This window comes from Pundamilia nyererei, unplaced genomic scaffold, assembly GCF_000239375.1.
Source record: "Pundamilia nyererei isolate P.nyererei 1_Seehausen unplaced genomic scaffold, PunNye1.0 scaffold00071, whole genome shotgun sequence".
Classification (NCBI taxonomy): Eukaryota; Metazoa; Chordata; class Actinopteri; order Cichliformes; family Cichlidae; genus Pundamilia; species Pundamilia nyererei.
This window is the reverse complement of record NW_005187472.1, coordinates 2429537-2448504: the sequence shown is the minus strand read 5'-3', so window position 1 is coordinate 2448504 and position 18968 is coordinate 2429537. Positions and strand designations below refer to the sequence as shown.

Genomic DNA, 18968 nt, shown 5'->3' with positions numbered 1-18968 from the left:
ATGGGAAAAGAGAACCGCTTCTTGTAAAGAACCAGTTGCTAGTAGTTAGTTAGGATTGTTAGTCTGCTTGCCGATTGATTCTACCTATCTGTTCCACTTGTGCTAGTGCAACAATCAGCTGATTTGCATGCTCATTAGGATAGGCATTTGTGTTGGTGTGCAGAACTCTAATATATTTTTTATATTTTTAAATAGTAATTACGAGACCATGTGTTTCAGGTCATGATGTAACATACTGCATTACTTTTAAGAAAAGTATTCAGTGTAATATGTGAAATATGTACTTGTTTTTTAGTAACAACCCCAACACTGATCACAACAAAGAGGGAAAATACCTCCAACATATGCAAACATTTAATCACACAGCGTGCGATCAATTTGTACAAATCTTTAATACGCGGTTTAGAGATGATGGTGATTCTTAAAGCAGAATGAATGAGAACCGATAAGGAATCTAAGTGATAAGTGATACTGATTATGGAATCCGAATCGCTAAATTCTTACCAATTCCCATCCCTACACAAAAGGAATTAAGTTGTCGATGATAGGTCCTTAAATCCGACCGGCTTTCATTGGCATCCTGCTACAAGAATCAGAAAGTGAAAACTTGTTAGCTAGATGACTTAGTGGTCTCATTCAAATCCATTCAGTTTTATTTCAGCAAATGGAATTCTCAACGGTTGCCTCGAGGCACAAGAGTGTCAGACATACATACCACTGACCCTGGAGCAGAACATTTGTACAAATTAACTCGGAGCGATTTATGTTGGGAAATCAACATGAAAAACTAAAAGAGATGTGAAAACATCAACAAAGACACAGAGTAAAATGGGCTGCCCTCCTCCCACATGAGGATACCAGTCATGCTGGTATACTTATGGCTGCTTGCAGAAGATTTTTGAATGAATTTAAGGAGCAATTTTGGTTCAGTGTGTTGCCTAAGGACATACTGGCATGTGCAAAAAAGGAGCTGGGGATTGAACCTTCCACTTAGAGTGGAAGGCCCTGCTAGGCCACCTGCACCTCACCATCCAATCAGATAAACGTTACCATAATGGATTGAATGTTTGCATCTATGTAGGAGGGATGGTGGTGTTTGATATTCCTGTCTTTGCTAAGAATGTTTATTTCCAAAACTATCCTTATCTTCAGGCTATTTGGAGACACAGAGGAGCTATAAAATGCTATTATTTAGTATTTAAATATTTAAGTTGTGTATTTGGGATTTGTTACACCAAATAAATGAGTGTTTTTTCATACTGGTGGGAAGCCTTCCTGCTGCTGGGGGTAGTCAAATGAAGATGATTTAGACTAACTGAGTTTGCTGGTGCAATCGTGACGACTAAAATAAGTTACTTTCTTTTTGATTAAATAAAATCAGATTCATTTTTTTAATGAAGTAGTCCCACAATATTTTTGCTGATTGTGTTTAAATTAGGTTATGAACTTCTACATGTGTTCTACAGATACTGACACACTTCTTTATTCAGTTCTGGAAAGTTTTATTCCCAATTCTTCAGCCCTTATGCCGTAACAGGTGACATTTTTTAACCTATACTTGTGTTGGTGTGTCTGCATTACTGATCATGTTGGACTTGGAGCTTATGAAAATCGTGAAAAAGCAAATTTTCCTGATATGCAGAGTAAGAAATGATGGAGTCTGCACATGGACTATCAGAGCTATAAAAAAGAAATTGAAAAATATGGCCTATGTCCACACCGGCAGAATACTGAGGATTGTGTTAGCAAGCAAGATAGAATTGCAGACTATTCCATTATCCTTGTGATAATCAATATACTGTGTTTACATGCTACCAAGCAGATCTATTAAAGCTATTGCAGTGTGTGTCCCTGCAATGTGTAGTTACATCTCTGGAAAGGTGCACATCAAGCTTACCAAATGTGCTTGCTGTGCATAGATTTTGCAGAATAACTCTGGTTTATAAGTTTAACACATAAAAAGAGGGAAAAAACAACACTGCAAAACTTTAAGGGCTTAAATGTCTGTTTTTTTGCTGAAATTTTCTCATATTGCATTTCAGTGTGGGCTTTCTACTCTCTTGCACTACGATTCCCCGTGACTGTAATATTTTAGTACATTTCTGGTTATGTGTTTCATAATACCATCAGAGAGAAATGTCAGTCTATTAAGTTTGTTTTAATGTTTACACACAGTACTAAGGAGTTTCACTGTGAAACACATTTAAAGCCAATAAAGAAAAGTGAGAGTTTGGCTTGTTAGAGGTTTGTCTGCTTGCTTAAATTTTCATATCCATACACACACACACACACACACATACATATATATATATATATATATATAGAGAGAGAGAGAACATAATAGCCCTGTGATGGACCGGTGTTCTGCTCGTGGTGTACCTTACCTTTCACCTTATCACAGCTAGGATAAGCTCCAGCCTAGCAAGAGAAAAGTGTATTTCCAACATGTAAATGAGTGCATTAGTGGGAAAAATCTTTCATTTTGCCTCAACTTGGACTTCTACTAATCATCAGAATGTAACTGTGTGACGGACAAATGCGTTAGTTCGTTAGATTTGCAATGTGGGACTAATTTTTGCCCATAATGAAGATCATTTTTCAGAATGCGGAGATAGCAGGGTTCAGGCGGAGGGGGGGCTCTGCTGGACGGATGGATGTGTCATTTGTTTTCTCACTTATTGATGCTGATATCCTGTCATGTTTGTTCTTGTTGCGTTTTGCAGAGCTCTACCCCTCAAATTGGCACGCTCCTTCCCTCTGCTACATAGTCACGCACTGATGCGTGCACCCGCCTTCACTTTGTATCTCTCCTCTCCTTTGTCTCCCACTCGCGTGGTTTGCTCTCGTGTGGTTTCACTTGTGCGTATCCCTCGCCACTCCCGCACACTGTCCTCCTCGTTCTTTAATTGCAGTCATTGCTATCGCCCTATCATCCACATCTCTTGCACTATTTGTCCTTCCTTTCTTCCTCCATTCTCTTCTCCACATTCACTTCCTGCTTTTTAACTCCGTATTGTGCCTGCTCCTCTCACCGCCTCCTCCTCCCACCACCACCTGTCTTTTTTCCACCCCTGTCAGCCAGCAGTTATGTCGGATGTATGGTGAAGTGAACACTGGGAGCTGTTATCGAGGCACAGGATGAATGATGATGGTTCTGCTTGTTTTGCTAGGTTGTGTGTTGTGACCTGGTAAGGAGCAGATGCTTTTTTTTTTTTTAGTACAAAGTGCTCCGATGGTGGATGCATTGGTTGCTTTGCCTGTGTATGTGTGTCTGTGCAGGATCCCAGGCAGGTAGGGAGACAACAGGTCCTGGCTGCAGTCCCAAAGCTTAGCATTTCAAACTCAAATGAGGAGGGCTAAGGCTAGGCAGAACCACAGCAACCCCTGCAGGAGGTTTGTGGAAATTAGATTTACTGTGACAAAATGCAGAACGGGTGCAAATGATATGAAGTGGAAGATTAGAGACTGGTCTACATGTATGCATACATGCTGGATCACATGCTGCAAATGTAACTCTGAAGAGCTATACGTATCATCAAATGCATTTAAGTTCACCCGTGTGGTTGTCTTCCACCTTTCCTGTCAATAAGCCGTTCCCATCCCATATTCTCTCACACACGTAAACAGAACCATTAGCACCTCTTCTGTCGTGGTATTTTCTGTCAAGACGCCACACAACTGTCCGGGTTTTGTCAAAGTGGAGCCGTGGGGCAGCGTCTGCGACTTCTGCAAAACTTGAGCCAGTGGGCACATAAGGCTGCGCCATATGGCTCTGGCCACTGGCCCCCACTTCTCTGTCTGCAGAGAATTGCAGAGGATCAAATTTTCTCACCTTCTGTCTCGTTCACCCAATCTCATTAACATAATTGCATCGTTTTTCCTCCTCCACAATCTTCCCTTCGATGGTGCTGTTTTTCAAGCGCACATCGCAGACTTTTCTGACACCTTTGTCTTGTTTTTTTGGTTGTTTTTGGTTTTTTTCATTTCCATTCCGCTGACAGTAATCTTGCCTGGCATAGAGTTAAGTGCAACAGCTGACAGCTTATATTTGCAGACTGCTAACGTCACACGCTGCTTGTTATCAACACATTAAAGGATCAAAGCTGCAGGGCTCTGACAAGGGCTACAACAAGGATGCCTTTGTCTCCGATGCGGTCATGCGCTGCTTAAAGAAGCGCCGTGTGGAGAAATACGAGTCAGGAAAAAGTTTGAAACCAGTAACCTTAGCTCACTCCCTGCCTCGCTGTCACTTCAAGAGAAGTCCCAGAAGAATAAAAAGAAGTTGGCAGATGAGCGTCAACATTTCTTTTTTCCAACAAGAATAGCTGAGGAAAAGTTGAAAGATTCAACCAAGATGAAGAAGTTGAACGTTTCACATCTTTTCCCGAATGTCTTACTTTATGTTTGGCAATCTATTTCTGCTCCCTGGCTGTCTTACATATGGTCCGCCTCACCTAAAACACAAGAGATCCGATCCAACATGCTGTAAGGGACCAATAACACGCTCCTCTAAGCCAACACTTGAGTATTTTTTTGGGTGAGACTTTTAATTTGCGCACAGCTGCAGCCTCCGTCTTGCATCTCCTCTTAGAGAGATTGAGGTTTTAAATCCTCGCCCCCTCCTCTCATCACTTCTCTCCTTTCCACGGGGGTGAGAGCCAAATACTGAAGAAGATCAAGAGATGGGTTGAGGGAGTTTTCACGGGAAAGAAGGCACTCTTAAAAGACGCCCGCAGGGTTCTGCCGGGCAGCTTTCCCTTCGGTTGCATCACGCCTGGCATGAAGTGAGAGTCCCCAGGTTAAGGACAACCCAAGCCAGATGGGAGAGAGTGTGAGAGTGGTGCTGCTGGTGGTGGGGGGGTTAGGCAGAGGGGAGTGATAGTGGATGGCAAAAGCAGCGCAGGCCCTGCAGTAAGCTATTCCAAGCGCCTTTGTGGGCTTGCCATTTTTTTCATTCTCTCTCGGTCGCCTTTGAGGGGATTTTTTTATCCTTCTCCTTCTCTCAGTCTGTGTCCCCATTTCTTCTCCTCTTTCTTTTTTATTTCATGATGTTCCCTTTTTTCCGTGTATGCCTCGGTTTCTTCAGGCACTGTGGTTCTTTTTTATTGTGCCAAGTTTGTTGAGCCAGAGCCCTGTCTTTGCCTCTCCCTTTCTGGCCGTCTGCATCTCATTTCTGTATTTTTACTTTTCTTTCATTACCCCTCAGTCTCCTCCTGTCTCAGCCTCATCCATTTCCACTGACTCTTTCTCCCCGTTAGCCCAATTTCACCCATCGTTTTTGCCTATCGTCTTTTCTACAGCCTCTTTCCTTCCTGCATTCCAATCCCTTTGATCAGAAGCCAGTGTGCAGCTTCACTTTCCCTACTATACTCCCCCCTTTTACTGTGTTTTGTGTGCTTTCTGCCATCTTCTTTCCCCCAGCTTGTTAAAAAGTGTTCACACTTGATCATTATCATCCTTCTGGTTTCCTGAATGGATGGTTATTTTTTGCTCTTTTCCTTGTGGGTATCAGATTGGTATGTGTGTATCAATTGTCCTTCACACTTAGTTAGCTTAATCTGAAATGCAGTTTATGCCCTCGTGCTGTTTTTCTGGTCCTTTCAGGCCTTTCACAATTAAGCCCCCTAAATAACAGACTCGCTGAATCCTTTCTGCTTTGTCCCCAAACAGCTAAACTCATACATGTGGTAAAGCGTGGGGCAGCCAAGTTTCTCTCCTGGGTGCTCTCTCTGCTCATCTTTAGCATGTTTTCAGTACAGAGGCCACTAATGTTGTTAGTCTAAAGTCTAAAAGCTTTTGAACAAGGTCACTTTTTCTGGTTCATACTGTTTTAAAAGTCGATTATGGTATTTCAAAATCAATTCACTTTGGCAGCCATTTTCAACCAACTCACATGCCTGATTAAGTGTGAACATCATCTTAGCCTGTAGCTACTAGAATGCAGGTTTGATTGGTTAATATTTGCCCGGGTGGGTCAGATGAAGCTGAAGGGCGTCAAAAATGCTAAGTTAAGTTAAAGCTCCAAACACTGCAAGGTAGAGAGAATCAGCTAAATCAGATCTCACACTCTACTTTACTCTACTCTTGTGCCAGTTTCTTAGTACAAAGTCTGCATAAAATCCATGGAGGCAATTGTCTGGGGAATTCCCAGTGAGCATAATCACCGCCCCTTACCTAAGCTAATGGGAGTTTCTCTCTAGTTGAGTACACAGGCGACATGAAGAGTGTCCTGTTGTGCGCTAAATATAATAAAGCACAAGTTCTGACAATGTTCAGACCTCGTTCTACTGATGCTGTACTAAGCAATAAAGAGGAAAATTAATCCAGTCGCATTTCCAGAAATGGCCACTTGAGGCTGGCTTCAGAAGTGAGATGCTTGTGTTAACTCACAAGTATCTCAACTTTACAGGAGAACTGAACATCATGTAACCTCATACAAAAATAATTTCATTGATCATGACAACTGATTTAAAAAAACACTATAAGGTTCAGAGTTATAGTTTTCTAAAGGAATGCCTGTTTTCGATCAGTCTTTGATGCTTAACCTGCTAGCAGGGCCTTTTTATTTATATTTGTGTTGTTTTGAATCATTTCCAATGTAATGATCTGATGTATAATGACACATAATTTATTGTACTGAGAGACTATCCAAGAAGTATGCACTCAGATGATGCACACATGGTAAATGATGTGGTACTTATATGACACTTTTCTCCTCTAACTGAACATTCAGAGACATTTTAAATGCTAGTCACATTCACCCATTCACAAATATACATTTATACTATTCTCTTATTCTGCCACACTCACACAATAGTTGCATCAGCAGGAATTTGGGGTTTTCTTTCACTTCAGTATGTGGGCTGAAAGAAACCACCAAACTTCCAACTAGTAGAGTACTCTGCTCCTTGAGCCACAGTTGCCCCAATCTAGGGATGCACCTAGCTAACATAGCTAGTCAGCAGTAGCACTAGCTAGCTTTGTATCCAGGCCGAGCAATTCAATATGTAGTTTGCATGTTGTCCCAGAGTGTCTGGCTTCCTCCTGCAGTCCAAAAACATGCAAGTTAGTTAAATTGGCTGTAAATAGTTGTCGGTCTCCATGTGTTAGCCTTGCGATGGCTTGTTGACCTATCCAGGGTGGACCCTGTCTCCTGCCCTGTAACAACTGGGACAGGCACCGCCATAACCCTGATATGGAAAAGTGGAAAAATATGGCTTTTTCTCGCCTGCGGTTTGCTGTTTTCCAGATCTCGAAGACCTACTCCTTCTAAAAATTAGAATATGCAATGGAGCATATAACAAGTGTCATCTTGCTGTTGACCCCTTTTTTGTTAACCACCTGCTAAAGCGAACCACTGTAACTAGCAGCGGAAAAATATTGTGCTAATGGACAGGTGTGAAGAGGAACGAGTGAAAAAGTCAGAGCTTCAAGTGTCTTGCTTCAACCAATATTAGACTAAATGGGGTTTTTTTTACTGGAAGGAAGGAAGAGGATAAAAATATTATTTTTCTCCAACACTAAGCTTTTACAAAGTTGGCTTGACATGTGACCATAAACACAGACGTACTTGAATATGTTGTTAATGCCTGTCTGCGTCTACAATATGTCCATTTGTGAAAACCATGCAGCGATCCGTGAGGGCACAGAGATGATTTAGCTATGAGAAAACAGATTTCAGAGCAATCCATTAGAGACTTAGAGTAAAAAAAAAGAAGTGGAGACAAAGAGCCGTGAGCTCCTTAGCTTCATCCCTGTGGGGAATATCCAGTGAGCCTCTTGTCCTTGCGATGTCACACCCAGCAGGAACACATTTTCACACGTTCCCCATTTTTCAGCACTTTTATATTTAATCAGGTTACGGGCTGTGACTACCGAGCAACAATTTCTCTGGACCTTCTGATAGCTGTTCCTTCTTCCCAGGGAATAGTGGGTAATATTTCTCAATTGAATAATCACGTTTGTTATTCCTACAGTGCGGCAGCAGTGAATCGATTTCAAATCAAATGCATATCTCTCCTCTACAGCCAAAAAAATGAAAACTAAGACTCGACCCTCCAGTGCCATCAGTCATCTGAAAAATCTTGACTTACTCCATAGCCAACAAACCATGTGAGGAAAATGAATGAGTAATGTTCTCATGTACCGTAGTAGCTATTTTGCTGAGTGCCCTTGAGCAAGTCACTTAACCTCCTACTGCTCCAGTGGAGCAACAAGAGGTGTGCAGCTTTTCAGAAGTCTGCAGTGTGAATATAATCTATTAACAAAATCCATGGTGCTAGTTGTTTTTAGACTTGTACTGATTTGATGTGTGCATCCGCTCATAATTAAACACAATTCAGTGGAGGACGTGCCAAGCTATTCTTTCTTTTCGCTTCTTGTTTTTTAACACCTACGCTGGACTGAGGTTTGACCGATTTTTGAATTAGTTTGTAGAATGACAATCTGCCAGATGTGCGATGTGTGATAAGATTTTAGCTCACCTACTCCTTTTCTACGCTGGTAAATTACCATTTGCATTTTTTCCTGTTGGACAAAGTGTGAACAAAGCATAATATGCTTTGATTCAAGGGCAGTTTCAGATTTTCAATAGACGATGATCATGGCAGAAAGAATACCTAATAATACAAAAGCTAGTCAACGAGACAAAGTCATTCTTAGCCTTATTTGTTACCATGTTTTGTTAATCTTGAGGTTTAATGCAGGGGTGTGAATGGGGTAGGTGCAAGGTGGTGTTGGTGGCAGCCACAGATGGATCATTCAAATCAGAGTAAAAAGTATAAAAAGGACATTAAGGACTGTGCAGCATATTAACTTTTATATAAAAAAGCATGAGTGTGAGGATCTCAGCTGACTTTGGGGTTTGTGTTGTCTCAAAGTGAACGAATGAAGTCACCACGGCAACAGGAAAGTGAATGACGTTACCTTTCTTTAGTCACCCGTGAAGTGAGAGCAGTTTAGTAGTTAATGAAAGGGAAGTGAGTCACAGTAAACTGGAACATGTGACTATAGCTGTGACTAGACTGGTGCTTGTTCGGTAATATCCTATAATCCGCTATAATGTGCCAACTTTAATTTTTTCAGGTATCACGGTTAGAATCAGCACTGGTATATCTTCATCAGGCAGTCTTAAAGAACTTCAAACACCGTATGATCTCGCTAATGTGAGGCAGATATATTTAAGGTTAATTAGGGTTAATTTCCCTTAAAAAGGGTACTGCATGGTTAGGTTTCTGGTGCTTAATCGTAATTCTAGCAATGGTGAAGGAGTATAGAAATGTTACACTGAAAATGAGTTTTTTTTAGCTTTGTGAATACACTCTATCCTAAGCAGTTTAGCTGGTTAACATGCTGTACATACTATGAATTCACCCCTGCTGAGTTCTTCTGGGCAGGGTTTTTTCTTCCTTCCACCCATCTCACTTGAGTTTATCTTACGTGCATTTGACGCCGCACTTTGCTACTCGGCTTAAGCAGATGTGGATGTTTTGGAGAACAGCCCTGCTGAAAAATGGGCACACTGACAGAAAACCAGTGTTGAGGAGCAGGGGATGTCAAGATGTTTCTGTTACTTAAACTCTTGAGGGCACTAGTTCTGTGCTGTTTGACGTTTTCTCAATTTTTTCACTTTCTTCAAGTAATAACAATGAATACTGTTTTTTTCCAATTGAGTCACACTCTTTTAAATACGCCAGCTTCTTTCAACAACCTGGATAACCATTCATTTTTATTCATGTATCCTTACATACGTCAGAGCGTACTCCACTGTCTCTTTAACTTGACATTGGTAACAATGGCTAGTTTCTCAAGCTGGTGTGGCCAATTTGTAATCTGCTTATAATTTCGAACAGGAAGCAGAAGATTCTTATAATATTATCTGACTGTACCACGTTGGGTAAGAACAAAGTGGAGATTTGCACTGTTTTCATGGAAATCTCAATTTCATTTCTTAGCTAACAATGAACCTGCTATGGTTTGTCCTTGTACAAGAAGCTTTCAGTATATAGGTGCGCCAAAACCCCTTAACCGAAATACTGAAGAACTTAGTGAGTTTAACAAAGGAGAACGCTGGAATTAAAGAAAAGTATTCCAACTTGATCATCAGGCTTTTTGAAGATCTTTTTTCCTGTTTGTGCTGTTCAGCAGTGGTCTGCTCAGTGTTGTTGGTCGCTCCATAAATGTGCAATGTGAGCGATGTAGGCATCAGCTGTTGCTTTAAAGTTCTGGTATTTTATTGCTCTGCCAAGCGGGTTATGTATTTGGTGGCGTTTCCATACATGTCATTCTTTTCAGTGCTGAGATTGAAGCGTATTCAAATTGGAAATTGAAGGCAGTGGCTTCCCTGCAGAATTCTGAAGGCTCAAGTGTTTACTTGAGGACACAGACTCACTATAGTTTAACCTTGTCTCTTTTACATGCTCCTTTTCTTACCTGTTTTCTTCTCTCCTCTCTGCAGTGCAACAATGACTATGTGCCTGTGTGTGGCTCCAACAATAAGAACTACCAGAACGAGTGCTTCCTGCGCAGGGATGCCTGCAAGCAGCAGTCTGAAGTGCTTATTGTGTCAGAAGGCGACTGTCCTGCTGGTATGTACATTTACCTTATGGTGCCTACACACAAACACACACAACAGAGGAGTTCTGATACCAGCACACTGAACACATGCGCAAGCAGCCGTGTTTGGATTTAAAATATTCAAGAGGTTACACGGCTATCTGTAAGCATGCATATGAGATTCAGCAACAGCAAATATAAAGCTGAAAATGCAATTCCACATGAATTTTAACGTTTTATATGCAGCAGCATAGATTTCATGTTTCCTTATTACTCTCATCAATATTTTAATCTGCATCCAGTAGCTGGGATGCAGTAATTACCAGCGGATCTTTTATTTCAAAGGAGTTACAAAAACTGCGTAATGAAAATGTGAGAAGCGCAAAAAAATGATTTCATCACAAGCACGGCACCATCTCTCAAGAAAATGAACACAGCATTTGGCCACAAGGCCTTTTTTAAATTACAGTTTATTAAAAATTAGGTGTGTTTAACAAGAAGCAAAAGAAATCTCGACAGCTTTGACCTTTCGTTACGTAATGTTTAAATAAATGTCAAAAGCCATAGAATGCATTGGCCAAATTGTCATAGGTAGTTACTGTAATGCAGTTGCTACGAGGCATGCTCAACAAAGCAGAAAATGAAATCACTGAATCACACATCATCTTGATGGCCGTTTCCTTTTTTTAACACTTTTTTTTCTGTTAAATGTTATTAGGAGTACTTTCTGTAGCTTTAAGAGAATCATTTAATACTACGTTGAGGGACTGTAACAGTACTAAACCTATTCACATCAACCTCACTGTGCTGTATAGCTACACTGCTTGTTAGCCATACTGTGATAAAAAGTATCTGCCTCAGCAAGTTGTCATTGTGAACACGTTAGCATGCTGACGTTACAGAGAATCCACATTAAACGTGAGATTTGAGTGACGTCTCTATCCTCAGAAGCAGCCGTGTGTCTGAGCTCGGAGGAGCTCAAAGGAGAATGGCCGGACTAACAGTCATGTTGACTGACAGCGAATAGATAGAAATAGCTATTCATTTGAATGATTCTGGTCATCGAGGGCTAGTTTCCGACGCATAAATGCTGCATTAAAAACGCTCCTCTTTCAGCTTTGGCATCATGTTATATACATCATGTCCAGTGTATTCCCTTCCACTGACTGAAAAGTAAAAGTGCTTGGCATAATTATCAGACATAATTGGGATTATCGTTTGGTGTTTAAGCTGCTGAGTGGGTGTCTTCATTTGGAAAAGGTCAGGCACTTCATTAGCCATGATGTGGAGACCAGTATTGGTGCTTAGAGCGTGCACTGCTATTTGTGAGGATACCAGTCCACTGAATGAACGTGAATTATAGACCTGCGCACATGCAAGGTCTAAAAATGCCATATTAACTCTCTCAATGGAAGCAGTGAAAAATCATTCTCCTGCAATAATCAGCTTTAACGCCCTGGGCCAGTGGTTTCACTTGAAATACACACATTTTTTTTTATGTATCATATGAATGAAAACACTGCAGTCTGATTTAATGATGAATTAAACTGCATGTTGAGTCTGTAAAATTGTTCTTCACATGCACATTTTATCAGAATATGTAAAATTAGCTTTGGCCAGAGCAACGCGTTTTATCCTATGATGACAAATTTATATAGATGAGCATAAACTTGAAGGAAAAGCAGCAACGCCTACTGAGGATTCTATCAATTAGTGAGTCATGTTCTGAATAATGTGCTTAGTTGTGAATGAGTGAATCCACTGGCAATGTGATGCTGGCTGCTGTTAGGCATGTGTGAATCATTGCTTAAGCCAAGATAGTATTGCTGGCTCAAGTTGAGCAGTTGCTGACTCAGTTAACCTCGCTGACAGAAAGCCGGCACAAGTCCATTAAAGGTCCCCTTGAATGGGCACAGCTCAGCAGAGGAAACTTTGAGAGCGAGGTGGAAATGTTTGTGCCGTAAGAGCAGTGGTGTCAGTGTGCCAGTAAGTAGGGCTGTGCACGGTCACATGAAATTCCCCAGGTCCGCTCTCTAAATTGCTTGTTTGTTGCTTGTGTATGAGGTCCTCTTTTCAAGACATGTGATGGTTGTAAGCCAGGGTGTCTGATATGAATTTCCGTATCTTTTGAAATAGAAAGAGATAAGGACTCTTTTCTTCCATGCAACATGCAGTACTTTTGAGGACACAATTCACCATTCACACAAGGATTTTGTTGCTGTGCAGACTACTAATAGAGCAGAACAGTGGTTTTATATTCTTCCCTTCGGTATTTTGTGTTTTGTTTTTATGTATGCTTTGTTCTCATGTCGGTCCAGAACAAGGTCCCAGTAAACAAATAGGGGGTGTCTGAGAAAGTAAAGACTGGAGAAGTCAAATTTTATTCTAAACTGTATGTAAAAGATGGAAATAGTGACAATAACTTCATTGGTCAGCTTGAAAAGGCATTCTAAGGAGCTTCGAAAGAAAAGTGTCTGGACTTCTTTAAATGGCTTGAAGACGTTTCACCTCTCATCCGAGAACCTTCTTCAGTTCTAGGGTCAAATGGTGGTGAGTCCCTGATTTAAGCCCTGTGGAAGTGTCCCCCAAGAGGGACAATGGACTCCCTAATGATCCTCTACCTAATCACACGAGCCAAGGTGTGAAAACAGGTATGGGTCACAATCAGCCAGGGTTTCAGGTGAGCTCATTGTGAAACATAGCCACACCCCTATCATGTGATTTCCTGAGGTCAAATCTGGGATTCTCCACCATTTGACCGTAGAACTGAAGTAGCTTCTCGGATGAGCTCCTTGGACTGTGATGACCTGGATGACTGAGAACCTTCACAGACAACTTGTAAAGGCATGTGTAGTTTTTTGTTTTTTGGGGGTGGATATGACTAAAAAACAAGGATAGCAGTTTAATCTATCTAGGGACTTAATCAGTTATGTTTTACTCTAAATCAGAGCATAATTTACACAAAGAATATGATGTTCCACTTAATAACATTTAAAACTAGTGACTAAAGCCAAAATCTAATCAGAAAAAAGCTCAGTAAGGTCAGATATTGAGGCAGATGCGGCTCATTTTTCCATAATTGACAAATTAGCTAGCAGCTAAATCTGGTAAAAAAACATAATTTTGTAAGTGGTCACTGAAAGAAATAACTGAAACTTATTACAAAATCTCTTCTTTATTTCACCCAAATAAAGTGGTATGACATTTGCTACACTTTCACTCTCAAACTTACATTTTTTGTCTGGGACTTGAAGCATTTCTGGTGTCATTTGTTGTTCCATGTGGATGAAGAAAACAGATAAATTAAGCAGGAGGCAGTAAAAAGGAAGAATGTAATTTAAAATGATGCAGCGAGCGCTTGAGACAAACAAATAAATTAAAACAAAATTTCACAGAAATTAAAATCTATTCCATTTATACAGCAGCGGCTCAGAGACTAAAATAAAAGACAAATATAATTAGTGAAAGCACACAGGCTGAGTGGAGAGCCTTATCTTTGTTTTAAAAAAAAAATAGTGGCGTGGTTGGCCAGCTGTCTTGGGATATTAAGATTTTAAGAACAAATAAAAGGAAAGCGGGTATGATGCACCTGCATTTGAGTTCATATCCTGGTCAGAACTTTTATTCTGCAGAGACTAAATTCAGACTGAGTTGAGAGATGAGGGTTAATCCTGCATACTGAACATTTTGGGCTTCTATTTACTCAAACATCCAGCCATCCAATTTTCCACTGCTCATTTGAGTCCAGGTCATGGTGGCAGCTGTCTAAGCAAAGATTTCAGCTCGCCCAAGGAGGAGAGATGTTTCCGAGCCAGCTGTGAGACATTAACTCTCCAGGGTCTGCCCACGAGTCTCCATCACCTGAACCACCCCGACTGGTTCCTTTCAATGCAAAGGAGCAGCGACTCTGCTCTGAGCCTGTTGCCAATGACTAGGCTCCTCATCCCATCTCTAAGACTGAGCACAGACACCCTTCAGAGGAAGCTCAGTTCTGCCACTTTAGTCTTGTTCTTTCTATTTCCAGTTAAATAAACATTTTTAATTAAGGTAATACAGCCTCTTTCCTTTAAGTTCCTGTAAGTGAACCACTTATGCTTAAATAAATAGTCACACCCCAAAGGCCCATTTTGAGCCAAGGAAAAAACCATTTTTTACCCAGATGTTTTTTTCTGCATGTGCCTCCAGAGCAGTTACAGTGGCCTTTGGCACACTCTAGGAACTGGGACTCAGAAAACCCAGTCTCACTGGACCTCCTGTTATGGGGTAATTCCATCATGGCCGCTAACTTTGTCTCATCTGCTTTCCCCTTGATAGTTTTTGTCCTGAAGTCTTCGCCATCAATATAAGTGTATTTACCGCGCTTTGAGACTAAATGTCTAAATGTAAGCGAAACGTTAGCTCACTTACTGTACTAAAGATATAATGTTTTAAAAAGCAGTTTTTCAATGTAAGGCTTTGCGGGGGGGGCTCCCATGTGAAATGCCTATTAAAATTAATTTAGCTACTTCCCTCACCAAGACACGTCTTCCTATATGATTGCTTTTCATGTGATAAAGCATGGTAGGCAGCTGCTTCTGGATAGTTTCTCTCTGCTCTCTTGCATTTTGTTGATACTTTCAGCTTTAAAATCACTTCAGCAGTGAATATGTTAAAATGCTGTGAATATAATACGAGCGATACTGAGAGTAAAGAATTCAAGAGCGGCAGCTATCTAACCGTACATCCACTGCCTTCTTTTTTCTCCTCCCGTTCTGTTCCTCTCGCAGCTTCTCCCTGTCCTCCTTTCCATTTCCATCCTCAGAAATCCCATTAGCGGCAACAGTACACTCTATAATGGATATATGTCAAGTCGCTGGCACCAATACTTGTTTCCCTTGCTGAGGTGAGAGATATCATGCACCAGACTGCTGGAGAAAAATAAAAGATAAAGTAATGTTATTTTTTGGGGGGGAAACAGCTTCACCTCTATAGATGTTTGTTTGTTTTCTGGAACTTTCAGTCATATCACAAGATTTTCTTAGCAGACAGAGTTTCTGTTGGTGTCAGTGTTTACAACCATTGCCCATTTAATATCAATGAGACATGAATAAACAATAGAATTGGTCTGATCGTACGTTTCTGGTGGCCTGATAAATCAGTCACACTAGAGTAAAAGTGGGACGTCGATCTCCTTGCCATTAATGGTTGAACTGTGGGCGACCACTTTCGATCACAAGATGATATCAGAGACAAGAGGCAGCCTGTCTCCAAACAATCCCAGTCCCGTTCAGACTGATTGCAATCATTCTCAGACATGATGGTGAAGGAAGACTGGCAAATAACACAGACAGTTCAGTCTGACTCAAGTTCCACCATTAAGCACAACTCACCTGAGATGTGTCTTTTTGTAAAAGGCGATTCGACTCACCTGGTTGTCACCTTGTTCTTGTTGTATTCCTGTATAAAAACGTGGTTGTTGATTATGTCGCTATTTTTTTGAGGGAATTCAGAATTTCTGTTTCAAATCGATGACATTCCAGTTGTAGTTAATGTGAATTTCTGTTTGATGAGAATTTGAAACACATTTGCAATTTCTCTTGATCTATCACAAACAGATGGCACATAGTTGCCAACTCGACTTCATTCAATCATAAACTAATAACAGGCTGACTTTGTCTCACTGGACTTTTCTTCCCATCTTGACACACCAATGTTGCTTTGAAGACAGCAGCTGACAGAGTTGTCACAGACCTGGTCCCTGTCTTCAAAGGCAATGAGACAACAAATTCATTGCACGAGCTCTTAAAAATTTGGTTGGTCTCCAAGCGAAGTTTTCTCTAGTGTGACTTTAGCACAACATTCGTGATTCCTTCAAGTTACGCTTTGGTCTCTAATAAACCCAAAGCCTGTCTCTCTAGACTGTGTGAATCATACAGTCACTGAATGTCTGTTGCTGTTTAGTGCTGTCTTCACAAGGGAAATGTCTTTATTTAAGCTTTATAGCTGAAAACAACCTGCTCTAAGAAATGGCAATTAGGATACTGGTGAGACTGAACAAGAACGTTATAGATGAGCGTTACCACAAGAAACTACGAGCTGAAAGGCGCTAAACATTTTATAAACTGATTCGAATATTACCGTTCTAATGGCTGATTAAATTCTGGTTTCATAACTGGTTGGAAATAGCAGTCATTGTAGAAAGATGTTTTCACAGCTTGCCCAGGGCCTGCCTTTGCAAATTTCTCTTTTTCAGTAGTGTCAGTGTCTATCTATCTTGTGGCATATATTATAACCAGCTGCAGATCTCAGATCATCTTTTCCAAAATTTGTAGAGCAGATGCCATCACTTCAGCGTAAAATCAACAAAGTGCACTCTCTAGATTTAGTGTTTGTCTATTCAGGCCCTGTGTGGAAACATGGTGGCACAACATTGCACTCTCTGGGGAGAAGACCCTTCCTTTGTAATCATGAGTGGCTTCCTCTTGCTCACCCATACTCAACCTGAAACCACAGAGCTCTCTACAGATTACACTTTCCAATTTATCCCCTGCGTACTGATGTTAATTACATTGATGAAAGATAAATGTGCTGTACTTGTATCTTACATCTTGCATTACCATTTTTCTTCTGGTGATATACATAAGCGACGTCCGCGCTTCCCTTGCGCCGAACCCCTTTGATCTTGCCGAGGCCAACAGGGCAGACGTTGGAGTCGGTTGTCATTCCAAACAGTAAACAAGAGGCCTGCTGAGGTGCCCGTTTCATGCTGTGAGGACACCGAGGCAGAGACAAACATGATTTGATAGTGTTGCCTTCTGTTTTTTGTAATAAATAAAGATGGCACCATTTACTGGTTGCTATAGAAAAGAAGGCGCTGTGTGGTGACCAAAAAACAGAGCAAGGAAGAAGTGGAAGACATTTATTTTGATGTTGGGAAGACAAAGTTTGAACAGAAAGCAGGATTTGAGCCGCGATATTGCACCGCAGGTTGTGACGTTTTACAATGTGGTTATTTTAGCGTTTAGTTCATTGACTTTTATAGTGAAACATTCGTGAGAAGAAAAAGCTAATTTACACTCTGTTCTGGACTCTATTACCTTTGTGTCACCAACAAATAAGGAAGTCCTGATCTAAAATTCGATAGAAGGAAGAGCTCTTAGGATTACAAAGCCAGTGAAAGCTGATTAGAACAGGATGGCACCGCTTTCCTATCCCATCAGGTGCTAGCCCAGCACAGTAAGGAGCAGTTAAGCATTAGCTTAGCAAAGCAAAACAAACCCAGCAGTCTATTTTCCCCAAAGGAGAGAGTCGAGCTAAGGCAAGCAGAAACACGGTATTTCCAACTCCGTTTGTGGAGTGTGCCGCATAAGTTCCAGGAAGTCATTAAATGGAAAGGTGAGAGAGCATTTAACTGACACATTGTTAAAATGTCGATGGCATGTTTAATCACCGTTTCGTGTGACTGCGATGCCTGAGCACTGACAGATGACAGGAGCCATATGTTTGGCAAATGATTTAAGGAGCTCTCTCTGTGCTATCAGTAGACATTAGAATCAGTCCAATGGTGTCAGCATAATCTCACACACAGTACAGGAGGAGTCAATGCACTGCTCATTCTTTGTGTACAAAAAACACTGTCATTTCTAGTTATTTCAGAGGTCTATCTTAATTTAAATTACAATTACATTAAGTAGTGATAATCTAATACATCATTGATCACTGCAGATCTTTCAACTTGCTGCCTCACATCAAGCTGAGAGGCCAAGATGAGCCACAAAGCAGCAGAGATATTAACTTGATTAACTTGAAGCAGCTCTATCAGGAAGGGTAGGATTCAAGTACTTTATTGTTTCTTCTTTCTAAAATGAGAAGGAACAAACAATTCCAATGTGAGGATACTTTGAATATCGAGGATTACTAAAGGGAAGAATGTGAAGAAAGGCGATAACCAGAGCTGAACAATTTTAAGTTTAACCTGAGCTTCTGGTGTTTCGGGCAAAATAAATTTATATTTAAAAATCGATTCAGGATTTTAATGAATCGATATCATGTTATTCAAGCTAGAATCGATTTTAATCATCAAAACCCACCCCTAATTCATACTACACCAAAGCAAAGGTAATTAAGTAATTAAGCAATAGATACGGATTTAAATAACGGTGACGTTCTCGTTTTTTCACAGTATATGATACAAAACATTGTATTTTATAATTACAGGAAAGTCTGGGCAATGAAATACCAGAACTTTTTCTGTAATTTTACACCATATTTCTTACAGATTTAACCTCCTACGACCTGGCGTCTACATATGTGGACATCACATTTTGGGTTGTATAGACAAAAATATTCAATTTTACTCTACAAGGGCCTGATGTGCACCTTCAAACATTATACTGCCACCGTTCTCTTGAAATTTAAAATGAATGTCCTCTTAT

The 18968-nt window shown here is 40.7% G+C and overlaps 1 protein-coding gene across 1 annotated transcript in view; it reads left to right on the top strand.

Annotated features, from left to right (window-relative positions):
- Nucleotides 1–18968, top strand: part of tmeff2a (transmembrane protein with EGF-like and two follistatin-like domains 2a) — a 136760-nt gene that overhangs the window by 47910 nt on the left and 69882 nt on the right. The window contains exon 3 of the mRNA XM_013911749.1: nt 10457–10586. Within this exon, the coding sequence (XP_013767203.1) occupies nt 10457–10586 (130 nt within the window). The remainder of the gene's footprint in view (nt 1–10456; nt 10587–18968) is intronic.